The 27516-nt window shown below is 40.4% G+C and overlaps 1 protein-coding gene across 2 annotated transcripts; it reads left to right on the top strand.

Annotated features, from left to right (window-relative positions):
- Positions 1-185: 185 nt before the first annotated feature.
- Positions 186-26986, top strand: sack1c (scaffolding CK1 anchoring protein C). Of its 2 annotated transcripts, none has more exons than XM_084741972.1 (6): positions 186-465; positions 1482-2098; positions 10862-11029; positions 13458-13582; positions 21832-22071; positions 23361-26986. In XM_084741972.1, exons 2-6 carry the CDS (start codon positions 1589-1591, stop codon positions 24154-24156), a joined length of 1839 nt encoding a protein of 612 aa, XP_084598098.1. In that variant the 5' UTR covers positions 186-465; positions 1482-1588; the 3' UTR covers positions 24157-26986. The 2 variants fall into 2 exon arrangements, with proteins under 2 accessions (XP_084598098.1, XP_084598091.1); XM_084741965.1 differs by having other exon boundaries at positions 189-465; positions 23358-26986.
- Positions 26987-27516: the final 530 nt, after the last annotated feature.

Below are 27516 nucleotides of genomic sequence, written 5' to 3'. Positions count from 1 at the left end.
AAATTTGAAAGCAGAAGTAGTTCCGGCCTTTGTGTTGTGAGTTCGGTGACTTGGCAACGGAGCGACAGGAGGAGCGGGGGGGGGGGGCGGGGGGGGTTGGGGGGGGGATAGAGGAAGAGGAGTGAGGGGGAGGAAGGAGGGGGAGGAGCCTGGCCACGTCGGAGACCAATGACAGCGCAGGGAGCAACAGGTGAGCAGAAAACACACACCTCACACACACACACACACTCACTCTCTCACACACTGACACACACACACAGTGAGAGGACAGAGGAGAGAGGAGAGAGGAAGGTGTCCGCTGTGCTGAAAAGGCTCCTGGGACTCAGATCCTGTCTGACATGACGGGGAATTAGAGAAGCGAGGACCATTTCACCGCCGCGGAGGACAAACGACTGCGGGACGTTTGGATTATTACCGCGATTATCACGAACCAAATCACCGGGACAGAGAGAGAGAGGCTCGGCGGTGAGTTAGAGCCACTCTAGAGCTTCACAATATTTTTATTTCACATTTTAAAGTCGTGTTTTTCTCCTGTGTGCGCTGTTTTTACAGATCTGATTATAGATTATTGATCTTCTCTCGGCTTTGCGGATTATTCCGACTCTAATCCGACAGTTTGTGTCTCTCTGTGGCTTTAAAATTCCTCTTTCTTTGCAGTAACGTTGCTCCAAAACCAGTTCAGTAGGAAATAGCTGCAGTGATCGGCTCTTTAGTTTCTTCTCTGAGCCGGGTACAGGATTGTTGGGGTTATTCTGGGTGAGGGTTTCATAAAGATGACAAATTAAAGGTGGGATCAGCAATTCTGGAGCAACATCGTTGATTAAGGCAACCTGTTGCTGATTGTGTGGCTCAGTTAAAGCCACTTTTTGTTTCCTATTTTCACAGCAAGAATCAGGCAGTGAGATACGTATCACGATACGGGAGCTACGATTCAATATACTGTGATAAACTGCAACTTTTTTTTTCTTCATCTAATTTTAGAAAAACTGTCATATGCAGAAAATTTGAGCTAAAATTGACTTTTTTATGCAATCAGAGCAGTGAACAAAGATAACACTGCCATCTAGTGGTCGGAGGTTTAAATGCAACATAAAATGAACAGAAGTTTTACTTGTATCACGATTAGAGCTGCAACGATTAATCAATTATGAATCGATTGTTAGATTAATTGCCAACTATTTTGATGATCAGTCAAAATTCTTGAATTCTAGCTTCTTAAATGTGAATTTTTTTTTTTTATTACAGTTAACTGAATAGCTGTGGACGTTTGCACTTTTTATGGACTAAATGACTAATTGGTTAATTGAGAAAATAATCAACAGATTAACTGACAATGAAAATAATTGTTAGTTGCAGCCCTGATCATGATATAGTTTTGAGAATCGATACAGTATCATAAAAATAATATCGCAATGTTCAAGTTTGTCAATATTTTCTTCACCGCTGGTACAAACACTGAGTTTTGTTTCTAACGTGCACAGAGAGCGGACAGCTAGCGGAGCGTGAGGAGGAGATATTCGCCAAATTCTTCTTGGATTAGACTCGTGTCCCCACCTTTAATCTCAGGACGGCTGACTTCACGAACGCCATGATGAGCTCGGAGGCCCTGCGGCCGAACACGTCCAGGAAGCCGCTGGGGAAGCTGGCCTCGCGGCTGGACGAGGTGAAGAACCCGTGGCGGCAGGTCTCCACGCTGGAGCTGAGCCACAACGAGGCAGCGCGGCTGGCGACGGACGCCCTGCTGGAGCACGGAGAGAAGGAGTACCGCCGGGTGCTGGCTGAGGAGCGGGAGCTCAACTTCCTGTCCCCGCTGGAGATCCGCTACATCACCCAGCACGCGGCCAAGGCGTGCAACTCCGAGAGCAATGGTATCGGAGGCCCCAACGACAGGGACTTCGGGGACGGGGACGCCGTGTCCGAGCTCACCTCTGGGACATACTTCCCCATGATGTCCGACGAGGAGCCGCCGATGCTGGAGCTCGGGTGGCCAGATGCCCCGACGAGGTACGGACCGTCGGAGACTCAGATCTACTTCCAGAGGGACAAGTCTCACAACGTCAAAGACCTCATCAGGTCCCTGATCAACAAGGCCAAGAAGGTAAGAAGACTCTGGGTGGTTTGACCCCATGATGTCCCAAAATGTGAAGAAAAAAGATTTCAGTGTCCTTTAATTTAGAGATGCAACAATTACTTGCCAACTGTTTTGATAATCAAATAATTTGGTTGAGGGTTTTTTTTTTTTTTGGCAAGTCAGAATTCCCCAATTCAGGCTTCTTAAAGGAGCAGTACGTAGCAGCCGCATGTGCAAAAATGACATCTGCAGTCCAGATAATGAGTTGGAGCCGTAAACTGTGTATTAAATAGGCTGCAGGAGTGAAAGACGCGTGCAACTTCATAAACTGACAGTAACAAGCGAGGACGAGTCCTCAGCTGTCAGTTCATCAGCTGTTCATAACTCTGTCAGTTGTCTGTTGATCTAAAGTTCAGCCTGTTGTCCTGAAACTAAAGTCAACTGCTCTTAAAATACACACTCTTCAGTGTGTGTCACTGCTGCCAAACTCCATTAACATTTTGCTCAATTTAATGATGATTTCTCACAACTCATAAACAGACGCTCACTGTTTCAGCGAACATTCGGCATTAATTTGAACTGTCATTATCATGAAACAGGGAAACAATAACAGTTCTTCCTCTGTGGTGTAGAGATTCAAAGTGGGACACCGCAGCTGTAGTGTTGTTGTCATAGAAGTGAGTATTTCAGCTTCACTCTGATGACACATCGTAGTCATTTTAAGATAAATTACAGAAACTATATTACATATTTTCCCTTAATGTGAATATTCTGTTTTTTTTTGTTTGGTTGTGGACAAAACAAGACATTTGAAGACGTCATCTTGAGCTTCAGGAAACACTGACCGAAAAAACTGACAGAAAATAATTGTATCTGCAGCCTCATTTTAATGACAAGAAGATGCCGTTTTAAGTGTAAATTTGTTTTGAGAGAATAGTTTTTGTGCTTATAAAAAGAAGGCTGTGTAACGAGGAGGTTTTAATAGATTAAAAGGAGGAAATTCTACCTGAAATGAGACAAATATACACACAAACTCACTATCTAATGTAATAACTGTCTAACTTTGCTGAACATTTCTTGACCATCTTCTTGAAAAGCCCATATTGTTTAAACACACTGATAACACGACTCATGCGGGAATTCTGGGGCCGATATCGATAATGATATTATGGAGTTTATCGTCCGATATTGCACCGATCCCTCAAATGTGCTCATCAAACACTTGTGACAAAGATGGAGGCAGCATTTTACAGTTTAACTGTGAACTTGTTGCTATAAACACTGACTATTAAATGAAGCGCAAGTTTGACGTCCTTGTTTTGCACAACTGTTAGAAAAACATGCCGGCATTGATGGAAGGAATTGATGATAACATCAGCCGGCCGATGCAAACACTAGCCGATCAGTTAATCAATAGCAGGATATAGGTCAAACACTCTGCAGTTCTGTCATTAACCTGGTTTTAACAGTCCGCTCTTCCTCAGCTAAAACACATATTTACACAGCGATTAAAGTCGACAACATGTCATTCAGTAGTTGTGGAACCAGCTCAGTGATGCAGGAGGACGATTATGAAAATGAACTTCACTGTAAATATGAGGTCACTTCAGTCACGCCCTCCACTGTGATGTCAGCACTTTTTCCACCGACTCCAGTTCATTGAAGCAAACAAAACCGTATTTATTTTTTTAAGAATCCACTGGAAGACAGATGTTCTTGTTTCAGATGTAGTGGGCTGTATTCTTCATTATTAGTCACAATAACATGTTTCTTGCATTATTTATGATGTTTTGGCTTCAGTGTGCAGTTTTTGTTTTCATGTTCGTCTGTTGAAGAGGCAACGTTTCTCTGAATTCAGGACTGAAAGACTGGAAAATATCTAATTATAATTATTTTGACTGATAGTGTGACTGCAGAGTGATTTGCAGTTTATGAAGGAGTGATCATTTTTACATTTTTACATTTATTCTCATTTTCATTGCAAAACATTAAAATGATTACATGTTTTTTTCTTCAGATGTTTTCTGTAGAGTTTGTCATGACGGCCTGAGCATCTTTGCAGCGCGACAACATTTAGTTTAAATATTTTGGTATTTTGACACACATTTTTCCTTTAACAAATATTCTGCCTCCTTGTGGGTCGACCACAACATATATGTTGTCCAACATGCACCGATATGAAAACTTTAAGAGAAACAGATTGTTTTTATTTCATCTATTTATACGCAGCTTTTATGTTTATTTGATTTGAAACTCTTTGTGGTCCTTTGTGTCTTAATGTCTCCTTGTAGTAGTTTCGTGTCTCTGTGGTACTTTTGCGTCTCTTTGTAGTTTTTGTCTTCGCGGTTTTGTGTCTGTTTGTCTTTGTGGTTGTTTGTGTCTTCGGTGTTGTGTGTCTCTTCTGCACCTCTTTCACTTTGAAAACTTTCAGTAGGTTGATCAATATTCAGTCCTTCCAGGAAGCTGCGTCGTTGCGATCGCAACAGTCAATGTAAATTCAGCCAGTCTCTGTGAAATCTGCACGACCTCGCAATTTTGTCCAATCACTGCAACTTTTCCAGAAATTCAACCAATCACTGCAGTTTCCCACCAGTTCCATCAATCATAGCAGCTCCTCCACTTCTCAGTGTCCCGACATTTATCAACGCTCTTTTTAAAATAATTTTGTTCTGGTTTTGAGTTTCAGCTCCAGAAACATTTTGTTTCTTGGTGGAACGCCCCCTGACTGAACGTCTTCATTTACATTTAAAGCTTATTTTGATAGAGGTTTTTTGTAATCTTGAGACTTTTTCGTACGATTAGACAGAACACTCAGAACAGAGTGTACCACCTTTTTTGCAATTTTCATTTGTTCCCATTTTCTTTGCACAAAAAAACAACAACAAAAAAAAAACCCAACTGAAAGCATCAAAAGCAATTTTTTTTTTTTTAGAAAAGCTGCTGTGAAATCATTTTAGGTCACAACAATCACAAAAAAGGCTTTGAAATCCTGGAGGGACTGAATATTTGTTTTTCTTCCAGTCTAATTTGCACCAGTATGATTTTTTGCATTTGATCCATTTTCTTCATTCAGGATCGATATTGAAATATATTTTCATTAATTTGTGTATTTTTTAATTATTATTATTGAAAATACCAATGAAAGTTTGTTGTTTCAGTGACTTGATGTCATTTTGGACATTAAAGTTTATTCATTTAAAATGGTATTTTGCCTTGAACAAATATTGCACCTCCTACAGTTTGAAAATTGTAATAATTTAGATAAACTTCAGTTTGAGCCTCCAGTGAACCTACACTGAGAATCATCTGACTGAAACAACAAACTTTATTTGTACATCTTGCATTTCAAAGTTTTTTAATAGATGAGAGACAAACAAACAATCTGAATGATGGAAGTGAAACAATAAAATCAATACAGCTGATAAAATCAGTAAAATAACAGACAAAAAGACAAAACAAAAACAGAGAATCAGAAATGACATATTTTAAAACACGAGTATGTAGAATTAATGACAATCAAAAAATGGTCCCACGACAAGCTGAAGACGGAGGAGACAACGTGTGTCCAGCAGTTTAAATGAAGATAATAAAACCTGCAGTCTGATAATAATAATTCAAAACAACATGATGCAGGTTTGTTTTCCTGACAAACAGTCTGATGAAGAGATCATCAGCTGTCCTGCAGTCAGTTGGGAGTTTTCTTGTTTTTCATGGTTCCAGCTGAGCGGATAATTCCTCCCTCCAGTGGTTTCCACTTGGTTTGCTTACAAACAAATGCAGCGGGTCCCGGAGCCGCTCCGTCCTCCTGCCTGCTGTCGAGTTCGATCAGCTCTTATCTCCCTCCAAACGCCGCGGCCGACGGCTCGCTCTGTCACTCATTTAACAGCTGACCTCAGGTCAGAGATCAGACAAGTTTGACTGTCTGATCACCAGCTTTAAGTTAGACAAGACTGGGGACGGATTATGAGACAAGAGGCTCTGATTCGTGTGTCTTTGAACTGATTTAGTGTCTGTAGGTGTTTTGTGTCTTAATGGGTGATTCATGTCTCTTTGTGGTTGTTTCGTGTCTCTTGTGTGTTTTTGTAGTTGTATTGTGTCTTTGGTTGTTTTGATTCTTTGTTGTCATTTTGTGTATCTGTGGTAGTTTGCATCTCTTTGTTGTTATTTTGAAACTATTTGTTGTCGTTTTGCGTCTCTTTGTTGTTGTTGTTTTGTCTCTTTGTTGTTGTTTTGTGTCTCTTTGTTGTTGTTTTGCATCTTTATGTTGTTGTTTTGTGTCTCTGTGTAGTTGTCTTTGTAGTCAAACAGAGGCTCTGACAGCAGGAGCCTCCTGACCTCTTCGGGCCCCGGAGCCCGGTGTCTCATGGGCCCCTTCAGTATGAATCCATCCATCCAAATTAAAGCAACAAAGTTTTCATCAGTTTTCAGCTCAGTAATGTAGAGTTTACACTGAATGTTGTCAGATCATCTCATGATCACTGAACTGACCACAGACCAGCAGAAATAAGAAACAGTGGGTTTATTGGCAGACAGTCGGACACACGTTGAACATGAGTCACGTCTCCGCAGACACTTCCTTCTTCTTCTCTGTCTGACTGTAAACACACTTAGAAATCTGTTGTCTGTTGGAAATAAAACTGAAGACAGTTCAACCTACAGTGAAACAAAAATCCAAACTTGTTCGATCCTCACATGAAACGATCTTTAAAGTGTTTCTGTCGAAGCTGTTTTCTCTGCACATGGCGGGTACGTTGACCTCGTTCTCACGTGTTTGTGCAGAGTCAGCAGGTTTGAGATCAAATGACACTGTGACTGCAGCTCCTCAGTCAGTCAGTGGGTTCAGCTGATAGCTGCTAGCAGAGCTGCACATCAGTTCACTCCACTTATCTTAGAACGTCACTTCATGGCGTCATGAACAAGATGAGAACAATAAATCAGCTTTGATGGAACTTTAATGCTGTTTAACTCCAGAAGAATTCAATAACTGTCTCGTGTCCCACTGCTGTCTGTAATAAATAAGGCTTCTTTGTTTCAACATCTGAGAGCTTTAACACAAAAACTTAGTGAGTTATAGGTGCTGATGTTACAACTGTCCCTGGTCTCCCCTACTCCACTTTTAATTCAGTCTAATTAATTATTTGTATTTTAATGTTAGGAAATTAGAAGTCAAGACCACTTGTGAAGTTTTGTTGACAGAGACAGTGATAGTTGCTAAGCAACTAAGATGCATCTCCAAATGTGCAAAAAGTAACGGTGAAACAGCGGCAATGACCATGTGGTCAGTATGACCACCTGTGGCTAAAATAAGTAAAAATTATCACACATTCTTTGTCTTTTGTCTGATTTATGCATTAAAATAACATTTTAAATGAAAATTAAAAAGTCAGGTACCAGCAGTGTTGTATTTTTAATTCAACAAAGTTATTGCACATAAAAAAGTGTGAGTTGCTTGTGAAAACTGATGTGTTGATTCCTCTGGACACATCTGCACTGATCATCTGATGTTTTTAGTTCCAGCTTGAGTCCAGAGAGCCACATCTGGACCCATGACTCTCTGGAACCACTGTCATCTTAATGATCTCTCAGAATTTAACAGATTAAAAATAAATTAATTGACAGTGTATGTTTTGTGTATCATTTGACATTGGCAGAGACATTATGTTGTGTGTGTGTGGACAGGTGGACAAGAGCAGCTGTTTCTCAAGCGAGACACTTATTGTTTTATTATTCAGTTTGTTTAAATTATACATGCTCCATGAAATAGAATAGAAAAGAATAAAATAGAAAGCCTTTGGAGCGATACACCTGATCAGTGCAATAAAACTACAAAAAATACACAGGAAGGAAAATAATCTTAGCCACAGTAGAATAAAAGGCAAAAAACTAGAATAATAAACATAATTTGGAGTAAAGAAATCTGACATAACTAATGTACAGCTAGAATGGAAACAACAAAGACGTGCATTGATTGTTGACATGTTCAACTATCGATTTAAGAAAAATGCATAAAGTTTGTAGGTTTAATGCAGATGGCTCTCGTCCTCCTCTCTCTCTCTCTCTCTCTCTCTCTCTCTCTCTCTCTCTCTCTCTCTCTCTCTCTCTCTCTCTCTCTCTCTCTCTCTCTCTCTCGTTGCTCAGAAAGCTATCGGCTCTGTAAGAGATCGGCCTGTAAATCCCCTGCAGCTCACCTCTCCTGGGAGACACGTTGTTCTCCAAGCGTCCTGTTGGCAGTCGCTAACATGTCCCACATACCTCCACTGTCTGCTGCAGCAGCACGACTGGTTTGGTGTTCTCGGGTAAGAAGACGCAGTGTGGTTCGGGAACTCGAGCTGTTGTTTGAGGGCCACTAACAGCTGCCTAATCCGGTTCAATCTGCTCTGATGAAGACTATGACCTGCTTGAAGGAGCAGGAACCTTTAGCTCCAAGCCTGGACCCGACTCAGTTTTTTAAAATTTATTTATTGAATCAGATTTGGTCGTTCAACACAAAGATTGAGCAACTTGTTTGTTTTGTTTTTTTCAGTTCAGCGCCACACTGAGTTCCTGTATCAGCCTGCATGAGTCTGTTTTACCACTCAGACTCATGTCTTAGAGTCTGTCTTCATCATCTGAGATGTGATTTTCACACGGGCAGATAAAGAGTGCGTCCTGCGTCACGCTGCGCTCCGTTTCTATCACTCTTCTCCACCTCCATCAGTTAGTTTTGTGGTTTGTGGTGATTTAGAGATACGGTTTGTTAAGTTTACAGCCTGTCATGAAGCTGAAAAACAAAAGCTGAAACTTGTTTACCAGCCGCTCGTTTCAGCCTCTCTAAACGCCAGCGCCTGCTGTCAGGAGGATTTTTTTTTCTTAGCTCAGGGCAGACATGTATTATTGTTTTCAGGTTGCAAATTCATGTTTATTTAGACCCATCTTCCATTTTGATGTAACCGATCCCAACGAGATGCTCCTCCCTCCTGACTGCAACTGATCATACTGAGCAGACATCCATCAGCTTCTGTTTCCACGGCTGCATTAATTCATTCTTTTAGTATCTTAAAATAACTCAACAGACAGTTTTTAAGCCCTCAATAATCACAAAATGAAAATGCACACTTGGATATGTTTGGTATTTGGGACGGGGCCCTGAGAAAACACAACTTCTGATCCAAACATCTACTTCAGATTTCTAATACTTCAATCCAAAGTGGTCTGATCAAACTACATTCCTCGATACAGAGCAGTGCGCCAGCTAATCTAAAAATATATTTAATTCCTCTTATTAATAACTCCTAACTGAAATGTTCTTCTTGGGCATTTTCTAAGCTTCTATCAGTTTTATTTTGTTAGTTTAATGGACACTGACTGATATAAAAAAAAAAACAACCTGCTGAACTGGAAGAATCTCAGTCAGCTGAAGGTTCTCCAATGATTCCACTCACTGACTTTCACTCAGCTTTGATTTTAACAGCTTCAGCGGTGACCTCCATCAGTTTCGTCCCCCTCCGAGTGACCTTTAAATTAATTTCCTTTTAATTAATTTGGCTTTGTTCAGTAAAAAAAACTTCCGATCTGCAGCTGATCGATGCGGCTGTCAATCATTTTACGAATGTTATTCATTTACATACTTGTGCCTTTGGGTCTGAACATGTTTGTTCATGTGTCTGCTGTCAAACACATTCTTTTACTCTGTGTGTGTGTGTGTGTGTGTGTGTGTGTGTGTGTGTGTGTGTGTGTGTGTGTGTGTATGTTCATGTTGCATAACTCTCACTATATGAAGGGCCATATTGTTTCTTGTGAAAGCAGGTGAAGAGTTTTTATTTGTAAAGTGACACCTGCAGAAGTCATATATCACCTGGACTGTTATGTAACGTAATAGAAAAGTCCTGTCTAAATAAAGGTCAGATTCTAACCTTTGTCGTTTCAGTTTGTGTTGTGCTCACATGGTGCGTTTTCATATCACTACAGACTAACTGACAGGTGTACTGGAGTAACAAAGCCACCATCTATAGCGTGTTTTGTGCCGTGCACACGTTGGGATCTTGGAGCCATTTGCTGCCAAACACTGACACTGTTTGCCCCGGGACTGTAGAACAGGTTAATCCAGCCACTGTGACAGACTCAGAGGACTTTGTGAATGTGCTTCGAAACTGTCATTTATCTTTTTGAACTATTGTGTCATAAATCATTTGTAACACAATTTTCACAGTGAACAATGGTGGCCCCTGGGGTCATTTTGTTTTTAGAAAAGATATTCTGCACCCGTCGTCTGTTTTTAAAAGATAATCAGGTTGAAACATTATTTATTGAAACATGCAACAATAAATATTACTAGGGCCTCACATTTATAAGACTGGAACCAGAGAATATGTGGTGATTTTGCTTAATAAATGACTCATAATGATTAATAAATTATCAAACTTGTTGCAGGTTAATTTTCTGCCAGTCATCTAATTAATTAATGAATCAACTCATTTCACCCCCTTAAATTGCAATTTTTTTGCTTTTGCTTCAGACAGTTTTTGATTATTTTCTGATCCCTTTTTTAAGAGGAAGGACAAAGCAACTGGAGCTGTCGCAGTATTTCAAACTTTGATCCAACACTAATATAATAAGATACTCGATGCCTCCACCAATTATACCATAAAAATAAGAAAAGTCCCACATGACAGTGGAGTTTTAGCTGAATCGTGTCTGTGAGTGAAGCTGCTGTCAGTTCTGTGCCATGAAGAGGCCCACTCACTCTCATGAAATCTTTATTAGCTCTGTATGCTAAGCTAACGTGTCCCGTGTCTCTCCCCGCTGCTCCAGGTGATAGCGTTGGTGATGGACGTGTTCACAGACGTGGACCTGCTCTGTGATCTGATGGAGGCGTCCAACAAGCGCCGCGTCCCCGTCTACATCCTGCTGGATGAGAAAAACCTCAACTGCTTCACAGAAATGTGCTCGGCACTCGACATCCAGAACTCACACCTGAGTGTAAGTACAGAAGAGTTTTAGCTTATAGGAACAGGACGTACTGTACTGATGCAGGGACAGAGACGCCGTGTTCACGCCGTCTGAGTTCTGTTTCAGGTTCAGAGACAGAAAAAGATCTGTTAGTCCATTAATTAAAGAGAACTTTAAACTGAAGATTAGTCAAGATTAGACAAAGATGCTATTATGGGGTTTGTGCAGCGAGATGTTAAAATTACTGTAGCTGGATTCTTTGACCTTTGACCTTCCAAACTATATTAACCTTCACTTTAGCTGCACAGCTGATCTTCAGAGGCTGAATGCCACGGTCAGTAATAAATATTAAGGGTGTCAGAAGTTGAAAACTGAGGCAGAATCTGTATTCTCCCAGTATTTTTTTCTCTCTCCACCCGCCTGCTTGTGGCGTCCAGTGTGTGTCTGGAGAAAAAAATAACACAGTGCAGCTTCCTGGCCTTTCTTTCACACTCCATACCATAGAGATATTTTTAAAGAAGAATTTGAAACTGTGAATGACAAGGCGTTGGTGGATAAAACCAATGATCTACTGATCTTTACAGAGGCAGAGGAAAAAGAATAGAATCTTAAAATTGAATTGTGGGTTTGGAAATCCGTGACACCCGCAGATAGGCTTATTTTGGTTTTACCAACTTGGAAAAAAGTGAGGATTGTTTGAGAATTGTTTATATCTACTGTGTTTGTTTCTACAGTGATGTTTGAGGTGGTTGTTCTGTTGTACGTTGCACACAATTCACTATGACAGTTTTGCACATTTGCACATTCAGTTAATTTTTTTCATATTACTCTCGTTCTGTTGACCCGTGACTCAGATCTGCTTCAAAATGTAATGGGTTCTTCCTCAGCTCATAATTCAACCTTCCGCCAAGTTTTATGAAAATTGGGCCAGTAGCTTTTTTGTAATCCTGCAGACAGACAGACACACAGACAAACATAATCTCATCAGAGAAGGTAATAATAAAATCAGCTGTGTCATGATTCAGTCCAACATTTTGGTCCAATCTCAAAAATCTCAACCAAATTTGTTTTTTTGATGGATTTCCGTGAAGACATCTGTTAATCCAGAGGATGAACCTCAGTGACTTTAAATAGTTTGATTTATGAGCAGAGCTGTGGTGCTTTTTGTTTTAGTACCTGAGAGCAGCAACAACGTGAGTCTGCACTCTCTTAAATTGTCACTTGTTTCAGGTCATATGACCACTGGTCCTACAGCGGTAGATTTACATATATTAGTCAAATATAGCTGACCACATGATCAAATGTTGGACTATGAATACTGACGTCACACTGAGAGCATTATACAGCAGTCAGTCCACATGAGCTGTCTGTCTGTCTCTGTCTGTCTGTCTGTCTGTCTGTCTGTCTGTCTGTGCTGTGAACATGATGGAAAACATTATACCTGCTAAACATCAGCTTGTTAGCAGTGTCACTGTGGGCATGCTAATGTTAGCATTTAGCTCGAAACACAGAGTACAGCCTCACAGAGCTGCAGAAGTCTGATTATTACACTGCAGTTCAGTTCATTATAGCCTGTTAGCCACCGTGTGTGTGTGTGTGTGTGTGTGTGTGTGTGTGTGTGTGTGTGTGTGGCATTATTGTGCACCCTCAGCAGTGTATGTGTCTCTACACTCGACTTGTAGAAGTCACACTGGAGCGTTAGAGAAGAAGAGTTTGGAGTTTGCAGTGAAACTCGTCGTCTTTCTAACTTTATCACCTGCTCCGTCGTTTACTTTGGCAGGCGTCATTTCAACCTTTGGTGTGTTTGAAGTCTCTGCATATTGATTTTAAAAAAGTGCACCAACATGAACTGAAACTAAAAGGAAAGAAGAATATAAACATAAGAGAAAACTTATGAAAACTTTGCTGAAAATAAACCTTTATACTTTGTTGGAGTAGAAGGTAAAAACGTTTTTGTCCATCTGTTGTTCTGACCTTCACACGCTCACGTCCCACCTCGCTATTTTTCAAACTACTGGCTGTTTCTAGTTTTGTTTCCTCCATGTGAATAATTATAAAACTTTTTATGCATGGACCTCATTTGCATTTTCAACAAATAATTTAGTAATTAATTTCACGAACATCTGTGAGACCAGGCTGCTCAGAGCTCGCTGTTCTATCGTCCACAGATCGTCATGAGTTTGACTTGAGAATTATAATGCCTTAATCTGAATGCATTTAGAGTTAAGTATGAAAATAATATTAACTTAACTGAAAATGTTGTTTCCATCTGATGGTTGTGATGCTTCTTTATGTCGTAGTAACAGAAGTTTTCATTATTGCCAAATGTTATTTTCTCATTTCTTATCATATTCAACTGAATTACTGAGTGTGTTTCCTCTGTGAGCCTGCATGTGTGTGTTTGTGTTTCTAACAGTAACATTTGTGTGTGTGTGTGTGTGTGTGTGTTTGCATGCAGAACATGCGTATACGCAGCGTGTGCGGGGACACGTACTGCACAAAGAGCGGCAAGAAATTCACCGGTCAGGTTCTGGAGAAGTTTATGATCATCGACTGTGAGGAGGTCATCGCGGGGTCATACAGGTCAGCAACACACACACACACACACACACACACACACACACACACACACACACACACACACACACACACGTGCGCGCTAACAATCATTAAACATGTATTAAACACTTCTATAATGTGGACTTAAATGGATTAACTGTAAAAACAATGGAGAAATCTTTGGAGATTGAAATGAAAGGAATCTTCAACTGAGGAAGTAGAAAATAACTCTAATGCTGATATTGAAACAACTTGCATAATTTATTATTATAATATAATATTAATGATATATGCTGTTATATTAAGATAAGTGCACAGACAGTTGATCACCACAGCTCATCTCCAGACGCTGTGCCGAGCCCAGAAATCCACAACTTTTTCAGCGTGTGCACCCATGAGAAATGTTCATGGGACTGAAGACGGTGCCATCTTGTTTCATGTTACGCATTTCTTTATCATTATTTTTAACTTCATTTATATTGCACCTTTAGTTTACATACAAAGCATGATCAGGAGACCCAGGAGGCAAAATAACAAAGCCAAACAAAAAAACTAGACAAAATTAAAGTAGGATAAGAAAGATAAAAACAATGAAAACCCTGTCGGTATAATGCATTAGAAATTAAATAAAAAGATGACATCACATCAAGGAAAGTCTATGAAAGATGATGTGATTTAAAAGATTTGCAAGGTTGTTCTACAGCTGAGGAGCCTTGACAGCGTCGCGTTCATGAACTGGCTATAGTGCAGGAGTCAGCAAGATTTATTATCAAAAGAGTCACTTTTTTTCTCTGGGACTTTTCTCTTTTTTTTTCTATAGCTAGTCTGTGGAGACTCAAAACGAGCCACCAGCAAAATGTAAGGCAGAAGAGCCGCAGATGTTGGCTACGATGCACATTTTAATTAATAAGTATTTTTATGACTTGGAGAACCACATGTAGCTCCGGAACTGCAGGTTTGCAGACCTTAACTACAGTGTCCTACAGTTTTTATAGCTATCACTGCTAGCTTAGCTACAACACAGTCATGAGACAGCTGCCTCATGTACGAGGAGGCAGAGACGCTCACAGATTTTACACAAGAAGATCAGTTTATTCGTCATATTCATCTCTACTCTGAATTGTGAAAACGGTTTTGTCATCTGGAGGAGTTTTGTCAAGTCTGACAAAATGACTCAAGGGATTTCAGTTCTGCATCAGAAACTGGGAGCATCAAACTGTCAGGGAACGTCTAATGAAAAATGCTGTTGAGTTGCATTCTGGGAAATGTAGGATCCAGTGTTTTTGGACTATTCTGGAGACTAAAAGTCAGGATACCTCTGGCTCTGTTGCATCAGTTTTTACCCTTCTCCTTTTTAATCTGTCTCCTCTGAGTCCCACAACTTAACAGAAGTCCAGTATTAAATTTCTTCCTTTTAAAGGCACACTGCAGCCGGTGTATGTCATGATATTTATAACTGGCATAATGTTGCAGTAATTTAAGTCTGGAAGAAGCCTGGAATGACACAAAGATCACAGATTGATGCTGGCTGTGAGAGGGTGTGTAGGTGGACTCTTCAGACTGAGACATTCACACTGATGAAGCGAACAGATCGAGAACAACATGTGAGAACATAAAAATAGGTGTCTACCAGCAGCAGAACCTGCGGGCCGCTGGCGGTCGGACGTTCACTTTGCATCCTGCGTCCTGATAAGCAGCAGGACGATTACAGGAGGAAACCGGCTGAGCTCAGAGGCCATATTGAGTTTGCAAATGTGTGTGTGTGTGTGTGTGTGTGTGTGTGTGTGTGTGTGTGTGTGTGTGTGTGTGTGTGTGTGTGTGTGTGTTTAAGCCGTGTGTGTGTGATGAAGCTCGTGTTGTGCAGCGACGTGACTGCACTGCTGTCAGAGAGGAGCTGCTGCTGCTGGTTTTTGAAACTGTTATGAGAATACCTGAGTAATACCTGTAATTACAGCTGCACACTCAACAGGTATGTGAGACTGAGAGCTCTGAACAACATGCAACGACGGTTGTTTACTGAGTGAAGATTTCTATATACAGTTAAAGAAAGGATTTTAAGCAGTAATTTCACTCATCTCTTTCATTTGCAGTAGATTTTTCTTTTTTTTTTTACATTTCCTGCACTTTAACTGCAGCTTTTGTGTTGTTAAAGTTTATTTTACTCCTCACACTGTATCCAATTTTAGTACTGATGAAAATAGTATCAGATAAATGTTGAAATTGCACATTATGCACTACGTATCCAGTATGTGCATTACAGGTGGAACCATGTCATTACTGCAAGTCTCAAGTCTTTGCACTCAAGTCAAGGAAGACAAGTCCTGAGTCCTAAACTTAATGTTAGACCGAGTTTCCAGCCTCACTGGTTTACCTGGCTAATGTTAGCTTAGCATTAGCTCACTAATTATGTTAATATTACCCTTGACTTACCGTTCTTTGTGCAACTTCAGATGTTGCAGCTGGAAGTGGTCGTAATTTTTGAACTGCATGTTTGGCAAACCTCATATTTTTTGTCAGTGAACAAAATTATGTTTGTTCTATTTTTTTTCCAGTAATGTAACTTCAGGTCTTCATGGTTCTCTGCTGTCTGATTGGTTGAAACGGATCTGGTGAATTAAGTGTCGAGTTACTGAGAATGAACAGTGTTAATGTTCAATTCAGGAAATGAACTGAGTCGTGGATTCACACTTTTTAAAGGTAGAGTGAGAAAGATTTGTCTGAGGTGTCTGTAAACGCACCAGAAAGATGGTTGATGGTTGACTGTCATCTACTGGCGACTGGTGATAAATATATTATGTTGTTGTTGTCACAGCTGCAGGGCATTGTGGGATATTTATGCCAGTATAAAGTCCAGTGGTTACATACTGTAATGTGCACTTCAGGCACTATTAGTTTAATACAAAAGCTTTCTGAAAAATCCCACTTACAGTTTTTGCACATTAATTAACATGTTAGTCTGGAATTTCAGGTGCTGCCAGAGTCCAGAGCTGCAGCTGATCATTATCAAATAAGCTGATGATTATTTTCTTGATGAGTCACTTAGAGCTGCAATAATTAATCAATTAGTTGTCAACTATTAATTAATTAATTAAAATTAAATTAATCAACTATTTTGATAATCGATCGAAAAAAATATCTGGTGTCTTTACCTCACTATGACAGTAAACTGAGTATCTTGACATATTTTACCTTTTTTCTGACTTTAAATGGACCAAAGAACTAATCGATTAATCAAGAAAATGATGACAATTAAAATCATTTTTAGTTGCAGCCTTAAACTCACTTGACCTTAAAACATCGGAGAACTGCAAAATCCCTGAGGAGTTGTGTTCATATTATTTATTTTATCACAAAAGATTCAGTTACTAATTATGTGCATACTATAGAATTGCATTGAATTCTCAGATAAATGTTTTTGCTTGAAAATGGACAGAAATGCAGACATGACATAAAGAACAGAACAGAAAGAAATCAGGCAGTTCTGCTGTTAAGTGACGCTTACTCATCCTCAGCTCAGAGTCCCTGCAGGGAGAAGAGTGTGTGTGTGTGTGTGTGTGTGTGTGTGTGTGTGTGTGTGTGTGTGTGTGTGTGTGTGTGTGATGTACCAGTGAAGCTGCGAGACAAATAGTTCTGTGGGATTTTAACAACTTAGTGTTACGGAGCAGCAGAGTGTTGGTGTCACTTCATGCTGTGATTATAAATCCTTAAATCCTCCCTCACTGAGCGAACACAGACGATTCTCATTAATCTGAGATTATCAGTGTTTTTTGTTTTTTTTTTGTTTTTTTTTAATTTATGAGAACGCAACAACACATATTTACTATTTGACATTTGAAGGTCGACTGCTCTGATGTGTGAACTTCTGCTGGAGTACGTTGTGCTGCCTGTGTAGCTGGATGGATCAACAAATAATCAATAAAATCTTCATATGATTTAATAGAAAAGGGGTAAAATGTGTGTTTAAACAGCTTTAGACTGATATTAGAAGAATATCAAGGGATGGACACGGCACTAGAGGCGTCTTTGTGTCTCTTTATATCTCCTATCATCCCGTCGCTGTGCTGTCACAGCAGCTCTCTGACGTCTGAAGTCTTCGTCCTGCACATGTGAAAAACCAAAGAAACCATCATTCTCCAGGAGAAACCAGGTCTCTGATCCTCTGCCCTGATTCTAGAAACCAGGTTTCTTGTTTACGTGACGTTTCAGAAATCAGATGAGTGCAGACGGCTGACAGTAACCCACTTACTTAAATGGGACCTATTATGCTCATTTCCAGCTCCATACTTTCTTTCTGGGACTCCAGCAGAGCAGCTCTGAGCGTCGCTTTCTGTAAAAACTGAACCAACCGGCAGCTTGTATCACGATGACTACATTAAAAATTGTGATAGATATTTGAGGTATTCACACTTTCTTTCTTTCATCATCGTATTCAGGTGTGTTACCAGCTACACACCTTCATTCATTCTGTTCTTTTATTTCCTGAGTCACCTCCTCCGCTCTCTTCTTCCTCGTTGGTCGACTTCTGTCCGGTCAGTTTGTTTCCTCCGTGTTTTATTTTCTCCTGAACATTCAGTCGTGTCTCAGATTTCACTCGCTGGCTGCAGCAGAGTGTTTTCACTCCTGGAGTGTGTGTGTGAGTTTCAGGTGTGTGTTGTGTGGCAGTGGGTAGGGTGGGTCAGGTATGCGGGCCGACGGGCATCAAATGTACAGCTGACTGAGGAATGAAGGGCGAGGTCCCGATGGGTGCCAGGAGCCTCAGTCATGTGTTCTTATCACCTGAGCACACCTGTCCTGCCCTCCTACACAATCTACACACACACACACACATAACTCTGATATTAAAACGCTGCTCCACACTGTGGTACCTGGGCACTGCCCGCTCCGGTTCATTTAAAACTGATTAGTTTATTTGAGAAGCAAATAATAAACTCTGATTCACTGATTATCAGTCGATAACGTCGGCTTTTATCTTTTAATCCAAAGGAAAGTGCAACATTTCTTGATTTTTTGCAGAGATAATACCTCACATACATGGCAGGTTTACTGTAGCCCGTCCTCGTTAGCATTTATAAGCACTATATTAACATGTAATAAGTGACATAACACTAATAATGTGCTGATGCTTGGTGTGTATCCCCACACTAATATTACCAGTAACTAAGAAAGTATTAATAGCAGTAGCAGTAATGTTATTGGTGAGGAAAAATTCCCACATATCTTCCACCTGTCTTCCACCTTGGAAAGTAAAGGAATTTTTGACAGATAGGGACATTTTGGAAAGTTAAGGACAGTTTTGGAAAAGTTTTTGAAAAGTTTTCACATATTCTCCACCTGTCCCTCACACCTATCCTTGCATTCAGGAGATTAGGACTTTTTTGACAATGAAGGACATTTTTTGGGAAAACTTTGGCAAGTATTGAAAATGTTTTGGAAGGTTTAGAAAGGTTTTGGAAAATGTTCAACCTATCGCCCACCTGTCTTCCACCTTGGGAAGTTAGGGGCATTTTTGAAATGCAAGGACATTGTGGAGAGTTTAGAAAGGTTTTAGAAAAGCTTTGGGAAGTTTTGTAAAGGTTTTGTAAAGGTTATGGAAAAGTTTCCACCTATCCTTCACCTATCACCTGCCTGTTCTAAGGACAGTTTTGAAGGTTTTGGAAAAGTTTCCATGTATCGCCCACCTGTCATCCACCTTTAGCTATATGGACATTTTTGATAAATCATTTTGAAAAAGTTTTGGAAAGTTTAGGCAGGTTTCGTGGGAATGTTTCCTCCACCTGTCCTCCACCTTTGCTAGTAAGGATTGTTGAAGTCGTCTCACAGTCAGCATCATGAGACTCTGCTGAACAATCACTGATGTGAGAGCTTGTTGTTGTTTTCAGTCAGTGGAAAATTGACCTTTTTAACCACAGTCCAACTGATATGTTTACTGGATTAACTGGTAACTGACAGAGGAAGAAGCATTTGAAAGTACACCAAACTTATCTTGGAAAATATGGCCTGTTGTATAATTTTATATGACTTCTTGGATGAAGTGATGATGGATGTGAGGCCTGCGACTCCCTTCTTGTAATGATAAAACAAGGTTTTATGGTTTCTGCAGACGAGGCGTGCTCTGATCAGTTCCTCTTACCTGGAATTTATCTTGAGGTGAAATGTGTCCAACATATCTGATCAGTGAGTGATTAATTACAGAGGAAGTGTTGTCCTGCAGGTTTTTTTTGGCTGCTGTTTGTTTTGTGCTGCACGTAGCGGCGTCTCTGCAGAGATTATTATTTGTATTTAGTTTTCATGATGTTGTTTAAAACTAAATCACAATTAAAGTGATTTAGTTAAACTGGAGGTGGAGATGCTCCCGAGGACAAGTTAGTGCAAATGCTGCAAACTGTCCTGACATGAAGAATCACAGCCGCTGTTTGTTACAGTACAACAAATAAATAAAGACAACAAGTGCAGAGCCTGTTCAAAACGTGTCCCTGTTTGTAAGTGGTTGAGTGCTCGGCCTCTGGCTTTGCTTTCTCCATCCAAAAACTTCTTTTGATTAGTTGATTAATCTATCAACTTATTCTAGAAATTATTTTTTATTACTCAATTATTTTTGGCTAACAATTAATTAATGTCAAATAGATGTAAATATGTCAAGAATTTTATGCACTCATCTAATCATCATTACCTAATTTCCATGTCGGTGCCGTGTTATGATAGGTCTATTCATAGAAATGATAATAGACGCTATTATTATACCACATTCCTTCAGCAGTGAGTCCTGGGCCACATTAAAGGACGTCCTGTAAGTACAACAGTTGATTAATTGTGATGAATATTATGTGTAGCGCCTCTGACCTGCAGCTGATATGTGTGAGCGCACTATTAACCCCAGGGTCCCTTAAAAAAACTGCTATTTTGAGAGTTGTAGGCTGAGGAGAAACTTTCTAAACCCTGTGAAACACTGTCCACAGCAAATTCTAAATTCATGCAGATCTTCTTGAAAATTCAGCAAATGTTACACATTAAGTTTTATCTTTCTTTGTGTAAATAAACAGTGGGCCTAATAAGTTTTTTTCTGAAAGTAGAGTAGAAGTGACTGAGAGTAGAAGGACTTAAATCACATAATGTCCCTTTTCTATTCACTACTTTACTCGTGTGATAAATATGACATGACCAAAAATAAGAGGGTGAGCTCGGTAATGACTACAACGAAGAGGACTGGCAGGAAGCCGTTCATCTGGTGCAATAATATAAAATATTACATAAGCTTCTCATATATGTCAAACCATCTCTCCTATTTGTTGTATCTGAAGACAACTGGACATTTCTGTAACTTAGCAGGATCTTTAAGACGACAATAAGAAAGGATCCAGCGCTGTTCATGCAAGGTTCTCTAAAGAAGTAGCACTTTCCAATAATGGCTACGAATTGTTGGACAAACATTGCATTAAAGATGCTCCACCCACAGTGACACTCTGGTACAGGGAGATTTTCAATGTCTCATTAAAGGTTAAGTGCGGCCCTGAAGGATAATGAGGAGTCATTTTTTTTAAAATCTGGAACCCCGTACTCGAAAACTGCCACGTAAAACCTTCCCTAGTATTTCTTAAATCACTTTATACCACTCTAAATCAGTGAGAGTTGGAGGACAGTATGTTCTGATGTTCTTCTAAATGCAGACGTCTTCACTCCACATCCTGTCTGTCGACGAGTCCCTCTCCTCATTAGAGATAAGTTATTATAAATATTTGGTTTCTTTCTTTGGTCGCTTTGTCTTTTATGCCGTGTGTCTCAGGCCTGCAGGGTAACACAATGCATTCATTCGCGCTCAGACATTTGCATGATCATACCTCTCTGACTGCGTGTCCTCCGGTGTGGATTATTTCTGCTGATCAGCCTGACGCCTTCAGTACTCGTGTACCCGACGTGTGATGAGTCACCGCTGCAGTGACTCATCGTCCTGCAGGAAGCTGTTGAGGCTGATCTGCAGTTTTATCAGCTGGAGGTGGAGGGAGATCATCTGCATAAAGACCGCTCGGAGCTTTTAAGTCCGACCCGGTGACACACGTTCAGAATAACTTTATAGAAATGAACATTTTTCTTGCAGACGGTCTTGTTAACTTATGTAGGTCACATAGAGGCATCATTAATAAGTTAAGACTGTTTCATGAACACTTAAAAACTCCTTGTAGTAGGTTTAAATCTCACAGATCACCTATCTGCTGTCCAGCGTACTGGTTTCACTGGTTTCATGCTCTCTTTCCTCCTCCTTCCCGTCTCCTCTCCAGTTTCACCTGGCTGTCGGCTCAGGTGCACAGCAACATGGTGATGCACTTCTCAGGTCGCATCGCCGACAGCTTCGACCGGGAGTTCCGCTGCCTGTACGCCGACTCGCAGATCATCGACTGCTTCTACAACGCCGAGGAGGAGGGGATGCCCTACTTCCCCCCGTACCAGGCCATGATGGGCCCCGGCATGGGCGGCATGGGGATGGGCCCCATCATGGGGCTGGATCTTCTCTCTGACAGGTATGAAGCCGATGTCTTTGTGTTTTTCAAGGTCACCGCTGTACATCATTTCCTGTTGACGTAAGATTTTAGGATGTACAGTCACTCTGAGAGGCCTGGTACATGTTTGGTTACTTTCTTGTATAACTGATTAATAATTTCGTTCAGAAAATGGCGAAAAATGCCCAATCTGATCAAATTTAAGTGCTTGTTTTTTTCTTGTCAGCAGTCTGCAACACATGGATGATAATTACGACGATATAAAACAGAGAGAGGCAGCAAATATTCATGTTTAAGGAGCTGGAAACAGCAAATCTTTGGCATTTTTGCTTTAAAAAACATGTAATAAAATACTGTGCAATCATTTGTGACTTGGCCTGAGTTTTGACTAATATGTAAATAGACCAGTTTTAAATAAATGGCAGTAATAACATCGAGTCTTAAAGGACTTACAAACCTTGTCATGTATAGAGTCTACGCTGACTGTGAACTTTGCTCAGTTTGTCCGTTCTGGGCTACTGTAGAAACATGTCTCTATAAAGGCGGTTGGTAACAAGTGGCTAAATGTGACTGTCAGAGGTTGTCGAGGACGTTAAACGTCACGGTGCTGAACACTTGTTACTCGATGGTGTTGCCAAAGTGATGCTGATTTCAGGGTTCGCCTACAAAAATATTTCATCCCTGTGTCACTCAGTTATACGGCTTTGTTGAATACTCAGTTCTGATTGGTCAATTATAGCTTCCTGAAGTCTGCTGAACAGACTGTTACTGTAGTTCTGATTAAAGACTCTGGATGAACAATAAAATCGTTGTTAAATTACTTAAAACATTATTAATCAATTAATAATTTGTGTTAAATTATTGTTTTTTGTAACAAGCAGGAAAATGTACGGTGAGCAGGTTGTTATTGTGAAATAAACCCCTTCAGAATGATTCAGGATTCCTCTGTGAATCATCCTGATGAGATTTATGTAAGGAATAATTTATAGCTCATTAAATGGTCACTTACCAAAATAAAAAAAAAATATTTGGCACACGTTTGTGTAACACAGAAAATCAATTTTAAACTGATTTTGTGGCTTTATTTCACAATAGTGAGCTGCTTACTGTACATTATCCTGGTTGTTACATGGTTATGGTCTGGTTAATATGTATTTTTGATTTTGTTTTTTTTGATTAATGCCTAATGTGATTATCATCTGATGTATCTGTTTGGAGTGACCAGTTTTATTTCTTCTTTTTGTTGCACAGTTTATACCTGCATTAATAGATAATCTACTAATTATGTCTTTTCGTCCGTCCTCCAGCAGGCAGAGGGACAGGGTGTGCTCCGAAAACTCCAGCAGCCAATCAAGTAACAGTGTGTCGAGTGTGAAGGCGGCGCCGGGGATGACCTCCAACATGGTCTACAAGGTCACTCAAGGTCACGACAAGAAGGAGTCCAACAACAACTCTCACCTGAGCCCAGAGAGGAGAGGAGGAGACCGAGCAGGAGGACAGACCCCTTCGCCTCAGGGACCAAGAGTCTCTGCCAACGGAGGGACCAATCACAGCCCGGCTATGGACCGACCATCGCCTGCATACGGTCAGACGATGGGCATCGAGTGGAACAAGCCCAACCCGGCGGACGTGATGCGGGCAAATATCGGCGGCACATCCTCCAAGTTCCAGGCGTTGGGGTTGTACGACCACAAACCGAGCATGTTCCACAGCTCGGGGCTCGCTCCAGGGGGCCCCAACTCAAACCTGAACGCCAAGACGCCGACCCCGATCAATGACGCCAAACTCCCCCCAAAGCAGAGGACTACCTCCAACCAGTTCCTCAACAAGTTCTCAGACCTCTTCAGTAAAGAGAAAGACTCGTACAACTTCCGGAGGTCGCCGTCCCCTCTCGGCACCACGGCCTGGGGGGGCCCGGACCTCTCGCAAAATGAGCCGGAGAGCCAGCAGAGCCCGCCGCCACCGCCGTCTCCGGCCGCGGTGATGAGCCGGCAGGACCAGAAACGGATGACGCTGGGACACAGCAAGCTGGACCTGGTGAACCAGTACAACAAGATGAAGTCCAAGCAGGTTTACAGCCGCTTTGAGCTCAAGACGTCCAACTGAACTGGGAGCTCAGACTGAAGTTTACTCTTAAAGTCTCTGTGGACTTTTTATAAACGGGACAGTCCTTCGTCTTCTTCCACAGTTCAGTGACGAATGGTGGAAATCAAGCCATTAGAGCCACGTTGGCTCCTTCGCAAAGTTCTCCTCTGACATTCTTGAAACCATGTTGCCTCTTTTATTGTGTGAGGAAACTTTAAAAACTACAGGAAGGTCGTAGTTTACAAAACCCGAGAAAAAAAATCACTTACAGAAATTATACATTAAAGTTAATATGTGAAAATCATCTGAAACAAAGTTGTAGTTTTAAAATTACAAATGGCAGCTGAAGTTTACAGCTGAAACATTAGAACAGTTCACCTCATTTTAACACAAATATCAAGTTACATTATACAGTTAAGACTAAAATTAAATTTTGACTCTCACTGCCTTTTCTGTGGTACACTCCAGGGACTTCCAGGAGGATTTTTCTACACAATTGACCATTCCTAAGTCCCGCCCCTTTTTGGAACCTCTGTTTCCTGTTTCCTGTGCTTGGATATGCTCTGCGCTGAGCTGTTGAAAACAAAAACAAATTTTGAAGAAGATGGATGCTGGAGAACTTCCAAAAATGACAAATAGTCACATCTTAACTAGGGTTAGCAAAACACTAGCTAGTTAGCTAGCTAATCTACATCACTCATTAGTTAGCTATTGACATCTGATAGCTAATGTTATCAAAACTAACTTGTTAATTCCCAATTTGAGAGTGCACATATTAATTACAATCACAGTTTATACAAATGTCTGCATTCAAAACTATTTAAAAACATACATTTCTTTGTCGTCAATTAAAAATAGTTCTGTGAGCTCTCAGCTCTGTGATAATGAATAATTATTGTTCTTTTGGTAACAATGAGTGTGTATCAGCTGCTGTGTTGGGTTGTTAAAAGAAAAAAAAGTAGCTTTTACTAGATAAGAGATGTTTACCAAAAATAAAGGTTCTAAGAATGGAAACAGTTTATTTTGAACAGTAAAGCTCTGGAATTAATCACTTATTCTTTGGGTGTTTTCTGAGAACAAGTAGGGTCATCCAAGGAAGCTAGCTAGCTAGCTAATCTACATCAAGCGTTAGGTGGCTATTTACACATGATTGCTAATGTTAGCAAAACACAAGCTAACTGGCTAGCTACTCTACATCAGTTGTTAGCTAGCAAGTTGCACATGACAGCTAATTTATCGCTAGCTAACTAGCTAGCTATTTTACATCAATCATTGTGTGCATAGTTATATGTGATATCTAATGTTAGCAAAACACTAGCCAACTAACTAGCTTAAGGTTAGGTAGCTAGTAAGCTAGATTTACAAAATATCTCTGTACAGACAGCAGCCCAAAAACTATTCCAAACACCCACATTGAAATTACGATCTTTCCCTAATTGAATCCAAAGTGTGTTAATTGCCTAAACCACTGAAAATAACAACATTTCCTCATGATAACCGACGTGCGTTTGCACAGTGAACACCCACCATCCAACGCGGCCTCCTACTTGCAAATCCAGTGGGTTTTATAAATGTGTTGTTTCAAAGAAACACAATCCAGGCAGGAATAACGTTTGTCACCACAATGTAATTTATTGACATACAACGTATTTTCTAGGAGACAGTGTTGAGCAGGAGGTGACGACTTTCACGTTCGTTAGTCGTAAAAAGATGCGTTCAGTTCTCCAAAAACATGAGCACACTTAATGAACGTGCTCTTTCAACGTGTTCATGCACAAACACTGGAGTCAGAACACAGAGCACCAAGACAGAGACTTAATGCAAACTCAAATGTAAAGAAAACCTCTTTATTCTTTTCTTTCTTTATTTTGATGCATATGGTTCATTCGTATTAACACTCCTGTATCATAGTGTATATAACATGTGCCTTCATCATCCTGCCTTAAGGTTTACAGTCACAGTTTAATACAGAAAATCTCCAGTGACTTCAGAAACGTGTTAATTAAGGTACAACACATGAAGCCACTGTCACTGCAGGGAACAAAGTTTGTCGTAAATAGAAGCAGAAGCAGCAGGAAAATATTCCTGATGCTGTTTCTAAACATGATTCTGGGAAATTAGGTGTAAATATAGAAACTGATGGGATTTAAGGTGGAAAATATTGTTCTCAACAGAAAGACAAAGAGAAACAGTTCTGAGAAGATGCTGTTTAATACAACCCTAAAACTAGTTTTTTCATTACAGAGGATTATTTCCTCAGACTGTACATTTTATACAATAAACAGCATTTTTTCCAAATATGTAGATTTGTATATAGTTAATTAAAACAAATTAGCTGCAGTTTTGTAAGGTTTTCTTTGAGTTCTTGTTTGTGATGAATTGCGCTGCTGTTGTTTTTCATCGCAGCACCACAGGGCTCAGTGATTCCTCCTCAGCATCTGTAGCAGCAGCGCTGCACGTGAGGACTACTGATATTTGCTGTTGTCACCAAAGCAATAATGATCGACAGCGATCAGTTATTTTGATATGTGTTTTCATTTTGTTTGTTTTTGTTTACTGTTCATTTCACTTTGTATTGTTGTTGTTTTTTTCTTAAATCGGCCGGACGTCGTGCAGACATCATGTGTCTCACGTTGGTCTGACTCATGTATATTATTGTTGTATATAACACATGAACTGACTGTCAGGAATTTGGGTTGTTGTTGTTAAAGAAACACTGATTTGTTTTTTGTTTGTTTTTTTTAATTTTACATTATGTTGTTTACTGGAGAATGTGAACTTTCTGTTTAAGTTGATCTTAATTTGTAAGATGAACACTTTAGGATTTAATAAAACAAAACGCTGAAGCTCAGAGCTGTTTGTGCGTAGATGTTTTGTCACAGCAAAGATTATCGTCTTCATCAAGAAGATTAAACAAAAGTGAGGGATGAGAGGAGTCGTGGGGAGAGAGATGGTAAGAGATGAGGGTGAGAGGGATGGTAAGGGGTCAAGGGGAGAGAAGGATGAGAACGGGAGAGAGATGAGGTGGGGAGAGGGGAAGGGAGGTCGGTTGTTGACCTGAGCAGCTGAGAACCTGGGGGTGGAGACTCAGGGTGAAGGACGTGCCTTCAACACATCGTACCCCATGGTTCCTACAGAAGATCGACAGAAAGAAAGACAAGTTAATGATCAATAACAGAATTATTAGCTAAGATACGTGTAGTGAGGTGGAACCGGAGCTTGCAGCAGAGACCAGGGTGGATGTAGGGAGGACGAGTCCGCTGCTTGTGGAGGGATCCTGGGTTGGACGCAGTGGAACTTGTAACCGACTGGTTAGAGGACCGCTGTCCTAGCTGTCAAACTGTGTGGTCCCTCCTGAGACAGAAAACAGCGTCACGTTTT

This window comes from Lutjanus erythropterus, chromosome 2 (genome assembly GCF_056507025.1).
Source record: "Lutjanus erythropterus isolate fLutEry1 chromosome 2, fLutEry1.hap2, whole genome shotgun sequence".
Classification (NCBI taxonomy): Eukaryota; Metazoa; Chordata; class Actinopteri; order Lutjaniformes; family Lutjanidae; genus Lutjanus; species Lutjanus erythropterus.
The sequence above is the reverse complement of the archived record's forward strand: the minus strand, read 5'-3'. Positions and strand labels throughout refer to the sequence as shown.

Coding starts and splice junctions, on each gene's coding strand:
- sack1c (XM_084741965.1), top strand. CDS start 1,589: ATGATGAGCTCGGAGGCCCTGCGGCCGAACACGTCCAGGAAGCCGCTG. Junction 2,099..10,861: donor TGATCAACAAGGCCAAGAAG/GTAAGAAGACTC, acceptor CCGCTGCTCCAG/GTGATAGCGTTGGTGATGGA. Junction 13,583..21,831: donor GTCATCGCGGGGTCATACAG/GTCAGCAACACA, acceptor TCTCCTCTCCAG/TTTCACCTGGCTGTCGGCTC.